This window comes from Netta rufina (assembly GCF_964035555.1).
Source record: "Netta rufina genome assembly, chromosome: 4".
NCBI lineage: Eukaryota > Metazoa > Chordata > Aves > Anseriformes > Anatidae > Netta > Netta rufina.
Window position 1 is genome coordinate 61,697,325 of NC_140127.1, and position 15,097 is coordinate 61,712,421.

The 15,097-nt window shown below is 44.1% G+C and overlaps 1 protein-coding gene across 2 annotated transcripts in view; it reads left to right on the forward strand.

The window, feature by feature from the left end:
* The first annotated feature begins 2,331 nt into the window (after positions 1–2,331).
* FBXL5 (F-box and leucine rich repeat protein 5) overlaps positions 2,332–15,097 on the forward strand; it is a 35,722-nt gene continuing 22,956 nt past the window's right edge. For both annotated transcript variants that reach the window (XM_084286094.1, XM_084286095.1), the window contains exon 1: positions 2,332–2,489. In XM_084286094.1, the coding sequence (XP_084142220.1) occupies positions 2,406–2,489 (84 nt within the window). In that variant the 5' untranslated portion in view covers positions 2,332–2,405. The remainder of the gene's footprint in view (positions 2,490–15,097) is intronic.

Here is a 15,097-nt window from a genome sequence, read left to right on the forward strand (position 1 = left end):
AAAACCTGGGGGCTGCTCAGTGGTGGTGTAAAAAAGAACGTGAACTGTCATAATGTGCCAGAGGGAATGGAAGTGGATTCAGTAATTGCTGGGATCCCCACCTCATCTCCTGCCAAGCTTCCTTTCTTCACTGGCCACTTGCATGAATACAACATCTAGCCAGATGGACTTCTGATCTGCGTCAGCACAGCCATTTCTAATTTATGTTAGCTTTGATTTAAATACTTCATGTGATGGCTGATCTAACACACCTCCAGGGAAATTTTTCCCACAGTTAGATAGCCTTAAGAGTCATACCTTAGCTCTGGCCTGAACTTGTTTACCTTTAGCTTCCAGTCACTGGATCTCATGATGTCTTTTTCTATTATGTTAATGAAGAATCTAACCTCAGAAGTCGTCTCTCCATGTAAAGTCTTGTAGAAAATGACCAAGTCTCCCGTTAAGCTCGTCCATGAAAAATACACATTTTTAATCTTGCCTCCCACACTCTGGCAGTGCACACTGGATGGAGATCACTGTCCCCTGCTCTCCGTCCCTCTCTCCTAGAAGAGAAGTCTGCCCATGAACCAGAGTCAGCAAAATTTACAGCACATCTGCCTTGGAGATAGTCTAGTTCACAAACCAAATATTAACTCAAACTACCATGAAATTCAGCAAATATTTATGTTCTGAATCCCTGGAAGATGAGGAATAGACACGTTCTCTCTTGTTATTTCTGCCACATGGGAGTGGTAGCTTCCAGCAGAAGGGAGGCAAACAGGTGGGAGCGTTAATCCCCTACTATTACTCAGGCATTAACTGCTGGCAGAATAACCCCAATTCTGTGTGATTTCCTGTTTTAGGCTTTGAAATACTACCTTGAAATTGCCCACATTGCAAGCTCCTCTAAGCAACAAAGTTCACAAGCCTCTGTTTCTTGAGGGCTTGCATCTTTGGTTCATAAATTCTACCTACAGCAGTAACCCAAGTCTCTCCCTGCTTTCTTGTGTGCTATGACATGCTTTGCAAGAAACTCACACACCATCTCAAAATCAGAGCTGTGTTTACTAGCCAAGAAGGAAATGCAACCATCTGCTGGCTGGCCAGCTGTACAATGCCTCTGTTTTGCCTTACTTTCTTTCTCTTGTGTAACTGCTATTTTTTTTTTTTTCCCAGAGTTGCACAAATTTAATCTTCCAAGATTTGTGCACCTTTGTCAAATGTGACTAAGTAGGTCAACATGCTCAAAAGTTCTTGGAAGCGGAAAGGATGAATGGAAAAGGAAACACCCAGTGCTGCAATTGCTTAAGCATCGTTTCCGTAGATAAAGAGATAAAAGGATTATGTGTGCTGTGTGATCTAGATAATCCTGAACACGTGATCTCTCCTCATCATCTACGAGTTTTACCAATGATTTCACATTTTATTCCTGAGCATTAGTACAGTGAGGAGTACTGGGCTAAGATGTATGTGTGCCTTTGCTCAAAGTGTTTCAATTTGCTTACAAATAGTTGCTTAGATTTTTAACCTAGCCAGCTTTCAGTCTATCAAACATACGCCACTGACTTTGTATGGAGGAGGTTTCAGCCAGGAAGTTGTGCTGCATGTACTGTATGGCTGAAAATGCATTTTGGGGACGTTGGTTACACGCTGGCAGGTCGTTCAACAGTTATGAACACCTTTTGCTAAATTAACGTGTAATCTCCATTCTGCCCAGCATTCCTGCTTCTTTTGTTTTGATAGCAGTGAACAAGCACCTAAGGCCGGTGCTCCCGCTCCTTTTGCCTCTGACACGAAGCAAGGAGAAGCAAGGACAGCATGGAGGGCTGCGAGCTGGCACCACTGCCAGGGGCTGGGAGAAGCTCCCCACAGCAGCCTGGAGGGGGATACGTCCATCATCTCCCAAAACACCGATTCCTTTGCGGACACTTTTCCTTTCCTTACATACGGACATCTGGTCACCCACTCCATTTTGGGGGGGGGAAAGACGGGGGGGGGGGGGGCATTTTTATTCATCGCATGTCAACGCAGAGTGAAATTTCTCCTGCTCCCCAGTTTAACACAGTGTTTAGCAGGCACTGTGCCTCCAGCACAGGCACCCTGGGGGTGCGGGACAGCCGTGCTGTGCACACAGCTCCCCACACCCCACACACGAACACCCTCCTCAGCCCCCACCACCCCCCATGTAAGGGGCCGGGCTGCGCTCCCCGCCTCACACCGCCGCGCCACCACCACTGCGCATGCGCGCCGCCCACCCCCGAGCAGAGGCAGCAGCGGGGCGGTGGCGGCGGTCACGTGGCACCGGGCCGCTCCCGCCTCTCCCACCACCCTTCACCCTCCCTCCCCGCGCATGCGCGCTGGGGGGGGTGTCGCCGCCGCCGCCGCCGTTAGCGCCGCCGGTGCCGGCGGGGCTCTATGGGGAGAACATGGCTCCCTTCCCCGAGGAGGTGGACGTCTTCTCGGCGCCGCACTGGCGGATGAAGCAGCTCGTCGGGCTCTACTGCGACAAGGTAACGGCGGCGGCGACCGGGCGGGGCCGGCCTCTGCCCTGCTCCGCTCCCCGGAGGGGTTTTTGGAGAGTGCGCAGCTGTCAGCGCGCCGCCTCCCCTCAGCGCCCCCCCCTCACCCCCCTCAGCCCCGTCACGGGGGGTCGGTGCGCGCCCTCGGCGCCTCCGGGGTGCTTCTGGGGTGTGTGGGGGGGGAGAAATAAAAGAGTTTTTCCCCGGGTTTGTTGGTGTTTGTGCGCTTCGTGCTGGGCAGCGCGGGCTGGGGTGGTGCTGGCAGGAGAAGTTTGGTGCTGTGAGGAGCTGGGGGTGTGTGGTGTGGGGAGGAGGGGGCTGAGGGGAGGCCTTGCTGCGCCCGAGGGGAAGGTGTGGGGAGCTGGGGTCGGCCCCTTCTCGCAGGTACCCAGTGACAGGACCAGAGGGAATGGCCTCAAGTTGCGCCAGGGGAGGTTCAGGTTGGAAATGAGGGGATATTTCCTCTCAGAAAGAGCAGTCAGGCGTTGGGACGGGTTGCCCAGGGAGGTGGCGGAATCACCGTCCCTGGGGGTGTTTAGGGGAAGGTTGGACATGGTGCTTGGGGACGTGGGTTAGTGGGTGCTAGTGGTAGAGGGGTGGTTGAACCAGATCATCTTGGAGGGCTTTTCCAAGCCTAAAAATTCGATGAAAGGCTATAGGCAAATACTTCAGAGCCAACACCCCAAGGAAAGAAGTAGTGCCTCCCATCTGTGAGTATAAGTGGCTGTTTGCACACCCAGGTGGGCTAGCAGGCGCTTAAAAAGGAGGCAGCAGTTACACAAGAAGCAGTGCAGCAGTTTACTGCTGCAGGCAGGACGTGGGAGCCCTCCCTTCCCTTTCCCGTGCCCCCCTGTCCTGCCCCGGGGCTCAGCGGGCCCCCCTTTGGGCCTGTTTAGGTTGCTAACTCCGAAGGTGTTTGTGGTCAGGGTTGTTTTGTTGGTTTTGGTTTTAATCTGTGGCTGCACAGAAGTCTGATATCTTAGCAGAGGGGACTTTGCACGAAGGGAAGCGAACACATGGGACTCTTCTCCCCTTGTCCCCTGCTGCAGTATTGAGCATGGTGCTCACAGTGGCTGAACAGGGTTTGCTTGAAGCACCAGGTACTGTAGTCACTTGCTGATACTCTTGGATTTCTGATCCCTAGAGAGGCTTGTCTGCTACTTTGAACCTCCCACAAAGTTTTGATCAAATTTACCATGACGTTTTACTACGTTTTACTTGCTGAAAGTAAAACTACCTGGGCAGGAATTCTAGCTTTCTTAAATATTAGCAAATTTGATAAAACTACCCAGTCTGCAGTAAACATAATCTCTCATCTTTCTAATTTTTTTTAACGTACAGGAGTCTGCTTGCTTCCTTTTTCTTTTCAAGAAGCGTAGCCATGGGGATTTATGTGTGCATGTATATTTTTGAAGTGTTCAATCTTGCATCCTTTAACCCCGTTTCAGAGCTTGAAGGCCATGCCTGGCCCATGACCTCTGTGTTTGAGTAATGCTAGCTTTGCATCAGAAAAAAATCTGTGATCTGTTTGACTTCCCTCGTGTGATTGAGATGATGTAATTAGATGAGACATTAGTTCTGCTTACATGTCAATTATAATCTGTAAAGCCATGCGCTTTGTAAATTTAGTTTGCCCTTGAGTGGTCTTTAATTTTGTGAATTATATATTACCTACCGATCCTCATGTGCCCTGTGTGGTGTTAAATAGTGGCTGTCAGGTTAGTTCTTCAGTGTAGTAAATTCCCCAAAATGTTAATGAGGGTGAGATGGGTGCAGTGGTGCTTTTCAGGGCATCAACTCTAAGGTTTTTGATGGGTAGAGTAACCAGGTGCCTTAAATATTAGGTGAGGAGTGAGAGCTGCAGTTCATTTTGTTCTTCCAGAACTTGGTGTAAGGCAGAAGAGGGAATCAGACACATTAAGAAGTTTGATGTGTCTCTTTAAAAGTTATCCTTGTCTCTTTACTGGTGCTAGCAATGATTTCTTCCTGCTTTTGCTGCATTCCTACATGCCATTTCAGCTGCATTGAACACAGCGCCCAGGACTTGCGTAGTAAGAATAACCAAAATTCTGTTTTGTAAGGAAACCCACAAAGCTCTCGCGTCTGTCACGTGGCCTGGTAGGTCCTTGGGGAAGCACGCCCCTACAGGGAGAGGAGTGCTAGGGTAACAGTCCCTACAGTGAAAATGGTTTTCGTAACGCCTGACATCATCTTTGCTACAAATAGAGCTGATAGTGTTTGCCTATCTCTAGTGAACTGCTCTTTGCTGTCAGGAAGGTAGTTATAAATCGTAGCCACGGCCCCCATCGGAGTTACCTGCTCTCTGGACAGCAGACCGAGGCACCCAGCCGTATGTGGGGCTCATGCTGGCTGCCCCTCAGCGAACTTGTTGCTTTTGTCAGCTCTCCTCGCTGCTGCCCGCGACACTGCAAGCTATCTGGCTGCTGCTGAGGCCGTGCCTCCCTTGCTCCCATCGGCGCTTAGTGACTCACAAAGGCTCTAAGCTGGCAGAAAACATTTTTTTTTTTTTTTTTAAGCAGGGTAATTTTTCTGCTGATGTTGTGTTGCCAGTGAGAGCTTGTCAGATGAGCACTGAAGCCAACGCAAGGCAGAGAGGGTGGGACCGTGGCAGGCAGCAGCTAGATTGGCGTGAGCTACTGGGAAACCTCAGCCTAATTACGTCTACTTCTGCCTGAAATGTGTTGTGCAAAACGAGTTGCTGCTGGTGTTGAGTAGAGCTGATGCGTGTTGGATATGGTGCTCTGCAGTCTTTTCTAATAGCTGCATGCCTGCTTTGGCCTTCCCTGTAACCCCATGCCTGTCTGAGAACTCTCAGATCCGTAGCAGTTTGCAGTTATCCCCATCAGCGTGTTGGTGTCCAGCAGAAACCATTTCTGTGGCTGTGTTATGACCTTGTGGATGCACCACTTGCAGATCATGTTTTTAGCAGCTTTCCCCCTTTCCACGCCGTGGCTGAAAGTATCCTGTCACGAGGCAGCAGAGATCACTGCCGATTAGGTGTTAAAAATCCCATTCTGCTCTAGCTGTAAACATCAGTCGCTGTTTTCAGAGCACTACTGCCAGGTGCTTGAGCTGCCATGCGGTTTCCTGTGCGCTGTGTTAGTTTGCTGAAAGGCTGTAAAGCAAAACAAGCTGCGAAAAATAGAGAAATCATGGCCTGTAATGTGTATCATATCATCTTCCTCCTGAGAAGATTGGTTATCTTACCAAAAGGAAATCAGATTCCGTACTGAAAAAGAATCTGGTTGTTAATTCAAGTTCCAGGCTACTGAAATAGCGACTGGTCTAGATGCACACTTGGAATAAAATTTTGGCTGAGCCTACCCCAGATGAGACACCTGGTATCGCTGGGTGGGATTTCAAACTGTTGTCTCCTGGTGGTTTTGCAGCTGGAGCATGTTTTCTAAGCAGAGGGTGCGTTCAGGCTTTCCTGAGATGAACCTGATAAATAACCCAGCAAACTCAGGCTGTATTAGTGAAAGGAAGCATAGTCATGGCCTGAATGCTGTAATGCCGTGGCACTGATGGGTAACTTGCTCTGAAATCTTTCTCACTGCCTCACAAAATTAGCGTGAGATTCAGTACAGTGAGCAAATGGAGGTGACGGCTAGCTGCTTTGGGAAGGGTTAATTATTGCTTGTCTGGCCCCTTGATGAGCAGCGAGCTCACCCAAGCGAAAGGCAGCTCAGTAAAACTGGCTCGCTAAGAGGTCAGACGAGCTCCAGAGCCAGGTTGGCGGTATGGGAGGAGAGAACAGGGCTCGCCCTTGCAGGAGTAAACATCTGCTCCAGCAGCTCCGCTGCGTTGTGCAACCTTTGGGTGTTGGAGCAGAAACATCTAGGGTTTTTCCTAGGTTTGCCTGACTTCGGTCTTCTGTGATCTGCCCTCTCTGCAGAAGATCTCAGCTGTTACTTCTAATGGTTCAGTAATTGCTTTGGCTGGTTCTTCTGGGAAATTTGGGTCTATTGTTTTGTTCTGCTGAGTTGAATACATAGAACTTATTTCAAGATTTAACTAGTCTTTTTGTTTTCTAGCCTACATTTCTGACCATTTCTTAAAAGTTAGTTTCTGTCAATATAAATATTGTCTGATCTTCCTTCTGAAGGCTACAGCTAAGATGACAGTTTTTCTGTTGTCATCTTTCTGCCTTTCCTGTTAAATCGTATGTTTAAGTGTATAGATGGTATTAATTTTTTAAAATCTGTCTATATTGACATTTTTGCTGTTCTTTTTGTGCCCTCTGCTACTTGTGAGTCCTTATTTATATTGTAAATCCTGTTCTGTTACCAGCGGTGTTATGTTCTTGGCTGGTTTTGTAGGATTCTTTTCTAAACGTCTCTATAGCTAAAAGTTCCTCTCTTCATTTCCTAATAATTATTCCTTTTGATAACTCCAATTTCTTTCACCTTTTGTGTCTGTTTCAATAGCTTTCTACCATGCTTCAGTCACTTCTCTACTTCGCAAGTTTGGGGCTCTGCTGAAGGGAACAAACCGTTTTTAAATGTTGTATTTGTGATGTTCTTACAGTAAGAATATTACAGATAAACCATTTGGGGAGAGGAAAAATACTCCTGGATTAAGTTGAATTGATGTTGTAAAGCATTGATGGGGGAATTAGGTGACCACACAAGACTGTGCTTTTTATGGCAGCAGGGGGGCTGAAACATTAAACAATTAACATTTTGACTTTCCATTTCAAAGCCAGAAAAGTATTTCTGCCAGATATCCCTAAGAACAGAATGACTGTTCCGTGAAGACAAGTCTGTTTCTAATAAAATAATAATAATAGTAAAGCTTTTGGTTTTTCTGAAACACTGAAAAGGGATTTGGATACATTGAAGGAGTGGTGGAAAATGAATGGCAATTAGTGTGTGTTGATTTAGAAATTCACAGTATTCAGTTATTACCAATTAACGTTGTGATGCATTGGGAACCTGCTTTCATTCTTACCTAGATTTAGAACAAGTAAATGGCTAATTAGGATGGTTAGTGTTAATAAGTTGCAAATGGTCAGTTAGCTGGGCCTTGCAGGCAGGTGGAAGGAAATTAAGCCTCCATGTTAGCGTCCAGAGATGTGTGAAAAATTTCCTGTCCATGCCTTGAACTATTTCATCAGACTCCCCCAGCCCTCTTTCTGTCCTAGCTGTTAGATGCTGAATAGTTCGGTAACTTCGTGCTATGTCTACTGGGAAATAACAGCCTCGGTCTAATTCTTCATGCAGAAGAACATTTTGAAGATGGATCTGAAAATGACAATATGTTTTAAATAACTGCTTTTAAAGCAAATGCATTTTAAGTAAAGTGCCAAAGGAGATTTAAATGAGGGACATCTGTGTTTGGAGTTGAAGTGAGTCTTTTCAGGCCTGAATAATTTTACTCCTCTTTTAGATCCTGCTGCTTCATCAAGCCCTTCTATCTCTATTATTTCTTTAGTGAAAAGTTTTTTCTTACCTCTTGGATGCTTCTCCTCTTTATCTCTCTCTTTCGCTATTATAAGCTATCCCCAGATGTTTTCTTATGCCAGACGCAGTAGCAGGTTTTTTCCCCGGGTAATTGCTTAGCACCTATTTTTGCCCTCAAATTGTAAAAGAAAGTTTTCTGTTCACCCTTCATGTGTAGCTCTGATCTTTTGTCCTGTGTTCTAGCCTGCTGTGGAGAACAGCAACAACTCACCTTTGTCCTTCTCTGTTTTAAGCAGCAACAATTTTTTCCTTTTCTATTCTGTGGCATCAAAAAAAGAAAAACAAACAAAAAAAAAACACACCCAACCAAAAAAAAAAAAAAACACAGGAAAAAAAAACACAGAAAACCTCAAACTGATGCCTTAAAAAAGCTAGAAACTGTAATTAGTATGTGCCGGTGTTCATACAGGTGGCATGCACTTACCTGAGGGTATGCTTTATAATTTCTGAAATAGTTGATTAAATATAGTGTAAGCTGTAATTCTTCAGAGAGGGATGGCTCTCCTTGTTTTTGCAGAGTATACCTAAAATGATTTTTTTTTTCAGTGCCAATGTTCGATTGTGTTAGGACATTGCAGTGAGGCTGGTGCAGAGAAGCAAAGGTATTTTTGCTGTGCCTGTGGTTTGAGTTACTGCAGTGAGGGCATGGAGGGGAGCCTTGAGGCTAGCTTTGTTTCACCCTTGGGAGTATCTGAAGTCCCAGACAGACGGACAAAAGGCTGTGGCTAAGTAGGAATCTACCTGTGTGAGAATACAAAAAAGGAAAAATCTTGCAAGAAATATTAAATGTGCATGAGAAATGCTGCTACACAACTGAATAACATCATTGCAGGTGTTGATTGTACTTTCATATGAGGCACATGTGTTTCATGTCTTCACTAGACTTTTCTTTGGTGTTTCTTTGGGTTCATCTCTGCAACCTTGATGAATACCTGAATATCTCATCGTGCCTGGTAGAGCTTCTCTTGCGGAAATTGCTCAGATGATCTTACCTCTGCTTCCCTGGCCATGTGTTCTGCTCGAGTCCCTGAGGAGGTCTGACACTCATAGCAGCTGCCTCATTGAAAATTCTGGTGCAGTGCTGCACAGTTGCTTAGGTCTTTGTGAAAAGTCCTTCATGAGCCCAAAACTTTCCTACAGGTATTCAGTGGCAGAAATTGATTGTGTCTGTAACATGAGAGAGAGGTAGAAGACCTCAATAAAAGTGAAAATGTTTCAGTTTATTTTTTCTAGATCCACTGTTCTCTCATGCTTGGCATTTATCAGCTTGACCACAGCCTTTCAAAATACAGAATATAAGACTTTACCTGTGCCATTGCTAGTGCTCTTGGAGGGGAAAATTATCCATAAAATGACCCTTAATGTTTGTGGTAATGCAGTGGGTCCCCCAAATGCTATTTTAAGGTTTTCTTTAAGCCACAAAACAACTGATGAGATTGCATGGAGGACAGGATTACCTAGAAAACAAGTTAGGAGCTTTTGGAAGTTTTAAATTTCTTCATGAGTCCCTCCACGGGCTGGGCCAGGTCCTGGTCCTGTCCTGCTGTACTGATTACTCTTAATTTGGGTAGACCCACAGCTAAGAAAAGCACCCAGAGTTTAAAAAACAGCAACGAAACCTGTATGAGTCTTCTGATTTAAGGCTTTATACATCAAAAAAGCTGGATTGTGAAGTAGTTTAGCTAAGTTCAAGAACCGAACTCCTTGTGGTCTCAGACAGATGTTGATGTACCTGGATGTCATTGCAGGCTGTCGCTCAGCCTAGAGCCCTGACCAGGTGAGAAAGGAACCTGCTGAAGAGGCACAGTGCGCTGCTGATGGGTAAAGTGATCAGGTTCATCCTGGAGCACATTCCAGGGAAAGGGTAGGGAGGTACGGCTGGAAGCATGGACAAGGCTGCTGCTTCTGGGTGTTTCTTCCTCCATCCCACCCCCTAATTTGTGGTGGATTAAGTATAACCTGAAACCACGTGCTCTGTGTATTGATACAGGCACACCTTGTTCTGGTCTTCGACCCTTCATTTTCTTCCTCATAAAACAGAGATAATATCTCCGCAGAGTCCAAGTTGCTGTCCTTTCAGTTTTAGTGCTATTGCATATGTGAAATGGTAATACCTAAAAATGCAGGAGTGAAAACTTGTGGCTGCCTGGTAATGTTGTGCTGCTCTTTTTTCCCCTATTACTTTTCTGTTTTAAAAATGTTAGCTTTTAAATCAGTGGTCTGTCTGCTGAACAATGAAAATTTTACTATATTTAGTGAGTTTTTAAATCTGAGTGGTAGAAATCTGCTCTGCTTTGATCATCAGGAATATTTACTATTTTTGTATTTCAACACCAGAGCCAATCGGCTGTTTCTATAAGTCTTAAGCACAGCGATTACGCATGAAAATAAAAATGTATGGGAATGGGCTATTAAAAATGCTACTGTGGTGATGCATGAAAAAGGGGAAAAAGACTAAATCATCTCTTTGTTGTTATTCCCAACTGAATTGTTAAGGTTAAAGGTTGTTGAGGAGTTTTGGGTACTGATGGGGAAAGCCTTTGTATGAAACTGTGTTTTGTGAACTTTTAGTTTTAATCTTAGTAGTTCTACCTCAAATGTGTAAAATCTTTGGGCAGAGTAGAAAGGCAATTTGCCCTTTCCTGTTCTTTCTTCATTTTTTTTTAATTTTTTTTTTAATTTTCCAGCCTGTAGTTGAGAATATAGCAAGATACTTGTAACTTGAAAAGTTTGCACAGAATATAGGCTTTGCTTATCATTGGGCTAGTCCGGTAAGAGCAGCGTACTTCTTACTTCTTCCTGTTTGCTACTTTTCTCCTTACCTGTTGATCGTGTGCGTGGATGTTCTTAAGGAAGCAAACCTCTGCTCATTAAACATATTTTTGGCATAAATATTAGGAAATCACTGTTTTAGCTAACTTGCAGTAAATTCACTTCTCAGAAATGTGAATTTTCTTATAGGAAGACACCTTTGTGTATTTATTGATGAATATGTAAAATGCTTTCAGGAGGAAAATAAATACGGTGTTTTGTTCAGTGACAGTTACTGTGCAAATGGAGTGGTTCTGAGCCTATTTATTCCCAAGATCCATCCATTGTGGCTGGAAGTACCTTTGTTTTCATTTGACAAAGTGTTTTTTAGTGAAAACCCTCGAGATACAAAAGAGGTGCAAGAGTTGATTGTTGAATTCCCTTCAGTTGAGTGTTGTGAACATGAAGCTCCGTATAAATAGCAATCACAGTTAAGCTTGCTGGTATCGTCATCTTGTTCTTGGAGCACAAACACGAGATGGCAGCTTACTGCAAGGAAGGGCGTTTGTTTGCTGTGTCTCTGTGTGCTCATCTTGAGTGTGTTAGTGGCTCTGTGGGCTCAGGGAGTCGGACTCTTGCCTAAAATGTGTGCCTGAGGTACAAGGATCTCTACCACGTGTGCGATTCTTTGAGTAATTTAAGGTTTAAAAAATTAGGTTAATTAAGTGATCACATAATTTAGCGTTAATGTCTTCCTGCAAAGGGAGGATGGAGTTACCCGGTCTTGAGTTGATGGCAGGAAGTTTTACATTCTACTTTTTCGTAATCTTAGTACACATCTTTTTCAGCATCGCTGGAAAGCCTGCATTTCTGATTTTATTTCAGTCATTGTTTTAAGTATCTTACATTGTAAAAAAAACATAAATTGACAATTTAGATACAAAGAACTTTAGAGGAGAATACCGCTCTTATGTTAGCATGTCTGTCTCCGTGCTGTGCTGGGATTTGGAACAGATTAAGTCCGTTTTGTGACGCCATGCTTCCTCTCACTGCTGGCACTGCAGCTGCCCTTGAATTACTGATGCATCTTCCACAGTATTCAGGAAACAGAGGTGATAACTTGACAGATCTCTTTTTAAGAGCTTGAAATTAAAAATCAAGTTTGCACTTAGTTTTTAGAGCTGCTGGCTGCTCGTACACTTAGAGCAGAGTGAACTGTAGCAGAGGTGGCAGTGACTGGCACTGTCCCTTGCTTGTCCCAGTGCTCTGGCTGGTGGCTGTCTTCTGGAGCTCCAGGACGAGGCCTTGGGAGGCACCAGGAATTTCTCTTTGGTGTCTGTGATACTGCTCCTGAACTAGCTTGTGTTGCAAACCCCATATCAGACGTGCTGTTGGCTCAGTCTAAGACTTACAAACGTGGACTTGTTTAAATGTAATGTCTTCGGAAGGACAGCAAGCTCCCAGATAACCCTAATACCTGCAGCAGCGCTAATCAGTTTAGTGGTGCAAGTCAGCTCAGGGATCTCACACGTACTGTGCTTTGTATCTTTATCCAGTCAGCAAATATAATACAGGCCATGTCCTCCGCCCTGCTGCTCCCTTAGGATTGTCTGCCTGAGCCTGGGGAGGCAGTTTCCTTCTTGCACTGCACAACTTCTGCACCGCTTTTCCCTCGCCTAGAGCTGGCGAAATGTGGGCCTTGGGGAGGAGCAGCTGCCCTCTGCTAATGCTCTTGGTGCCCCTCGTAAGACTTCATCAGGCCTGGTAATGAAATTGCAGATCTGACCGAGTGACTTTGTTGCTAGGCTACCTGGCCTCTGAAAAGCCAGCTTTCTTCAGCTCCAGCTGACCTTTTTAATGTACCAGTTGCTGATTCAAGTAGAGTCATTAAGCTTTCGACATCCTCTCCATAGTTCTTAATCTCTTGGCTATCTGCTGGAAATCCCGGTAGCAGAGGAGCAGGGTATGCAGGTATTTCACGTTACAGCGGCTTCTCTAACAAGACACTTATGATAGGAACTCTTAAATTGAATGCACAAGTGGATTCTTTGTTTATTCTGAGTTTGCTGATGATGGTGAATAGGTACAGCAGAAGTATTTCTGTTGAAAACGTTTGAGTCAGGAGTACAAGAAGATAACTATTTTGTATCAGAACCAAACTTGTGATTTTTTTTTTTTTTCCTGTACCCACCAGCAAAATCCATTTATCTCTAATCCTCCTGCTGCACACTTCATCAGTCTTGTCTCAGTGTTTACATCAGTCAAAAGGCTAAGCTTTTGGGAACAAGTAAGATTCTTGGGGAAAAGGGTGCTTGGGACTGACTGCAGGTATTGTGCATCCTTAAGGGGTGAATGAACAGTTTGAGACAGTCCTTAGTGAAGGGAAATACTGTATCAGAAAGCAAGCTGCACCATCACTTAAGTCAGAGTGAAAAAATGGCTGAAGGTGAGGAATATATCCAGACACAGCATCACAAACAGAAAGGTCAATCATGACCTGTTGGTAGCTGGTCTGAAAGATACTGAAAAAGATTTAATTTTACCCTATTTTTGATCTCAGCTGAGGCTAAGTCAGTGCATTTTCCTAATGGCTGTTGCTTTACTTGTGTGCAAGTAGAGCACGCAGCAGTGTACGGGCAGCACGACTGCTGGGGCATTGTGTAAGCCCTGGCGGGTTTCCAGCTCTTCCCTGCCACTGCTGTGGCTGCCCGGAGGTGACGCTGTGCTGCCAGAACGGGTCAGTGCCTTCGTTTGGTCTGTTTCCTGAGTGATTGGTGTTTGGGGAGTCACAGCTTATGGTTAGCATTGAGGTATGAAGGTAGTATATGAAAATGTGTGTCTGTTTCCCATTTCCAACAAAAATCTTAATTTTGGGATTTTTTTCTTTTTGTGACCAAAACACTTCTGGAATACTTCAGTTGGTTGTTTTCTGAATTGAATTAAAATATTTTTGCTTGTAGAATGCTTGCTCTGTGTACTGCTCTGGGCTGTGGTTCTTGAAGCCACACACAGAATAAGACATAAGAATGGAAAAATACCAAATATTTTTTTTTTAACGTTCACCAAAGGAAAACACAGTTTGAAAATGCAGTTTATGATGACTGTGTCTGCATGTGTGTATGTAAAAACGGCTACCGTGTAACTTAGGTCTTTGTGCTGTCTTGATCTGTTGGCTCTCAGTCCATGGGAAACCTGTACAAACAGCTAATGCAGTTTTTATGCCCCGGCTAAAACTCAGTCTTCCTTCTGTGCCATACGTAAGGTGAACTCCAGGGCTGATAACAGCCTTATCAGCGAGCACCTGCACACAGACCTCGGGAAGTGGCTGGGCCTTTTGGTTAGCTGCCAGGCTGGGGAGGTTGCCTTGATTTCTGCCAGGAAATCTTCCTACATCTGTTTATTTCAGGGTTTCCCAAGGTTGGTTTATGTTCCTTAAATACAACTCTTGCTTCCTAAAATTAATGCTATAATAACATCGCTCTTTCAAGGATAATCTTCCCTTTTTAAAAGTTACCCTGCTACTTAACTGCAGTCTTAAGCTTTCTGTATCTCTGTGGAATGAGAGGGTTGCCTTCAGCGTTTTTCTGGTTAAATGTAATCTGCTTTTTGGCAATTAGAAACTCTTCTCAAAGTGTACATTATTGCATACATTATGCCTTGTGAAACTTCTGCAGTTATCTTGTAATTAGTTCCTTGTAATGTTTCTGAAGTTTATAGCTTCGTTTTTTTTTTTTTTTTTTTTTTTTTTTCAGAGCCTGTAGTGGGAAATACAATTACGTAGTTGCTGCTGGAAATCAAAGAATTGCACAATTAAATCCCTTAGTTTACTTAACCTTATTCACAGAGCACAACATGGTAGTAAAACCGTTTGGGTAGCTTACTTTGGGAGTTAAGAATTGACTGTGGATGGCTTACTGTTTTAATGAACTGTAAGAAGAAACCTATACGTGAAACAACCATGTGTAATGAGTTTTTGATTTAAAAAAAAAAAAAAAACGAGTTTGAGGGTTTTGCATGAAAATCTTGTCAGTTCTTGTTAAAAAATAAAAATGACAAGTCAGCCATAAAGTTTAAAATACTTAAAAAATTCTCTAAATAGTTCCCAAAGTCATATTAATACATGGATGTTAGAAATCTTTGCTAATCTATTCAAGTACCAGTATTAATTCTGCCTGTGTCTGGAAGAAGTTGTCTTAAATTACATTCTGTTGCAACAATTAGCTAAATTATGGGGAAGTTTTTATTAAAAACGATGTGTTCCTATATATGTACTTGAATATGTGATCTTAATCTCTTGTGCTTGAAGATTGGAAGCTTCAAGAGCATTAATTACCCTAATTTTTGATGTCTTTGAAGTGACTTGCT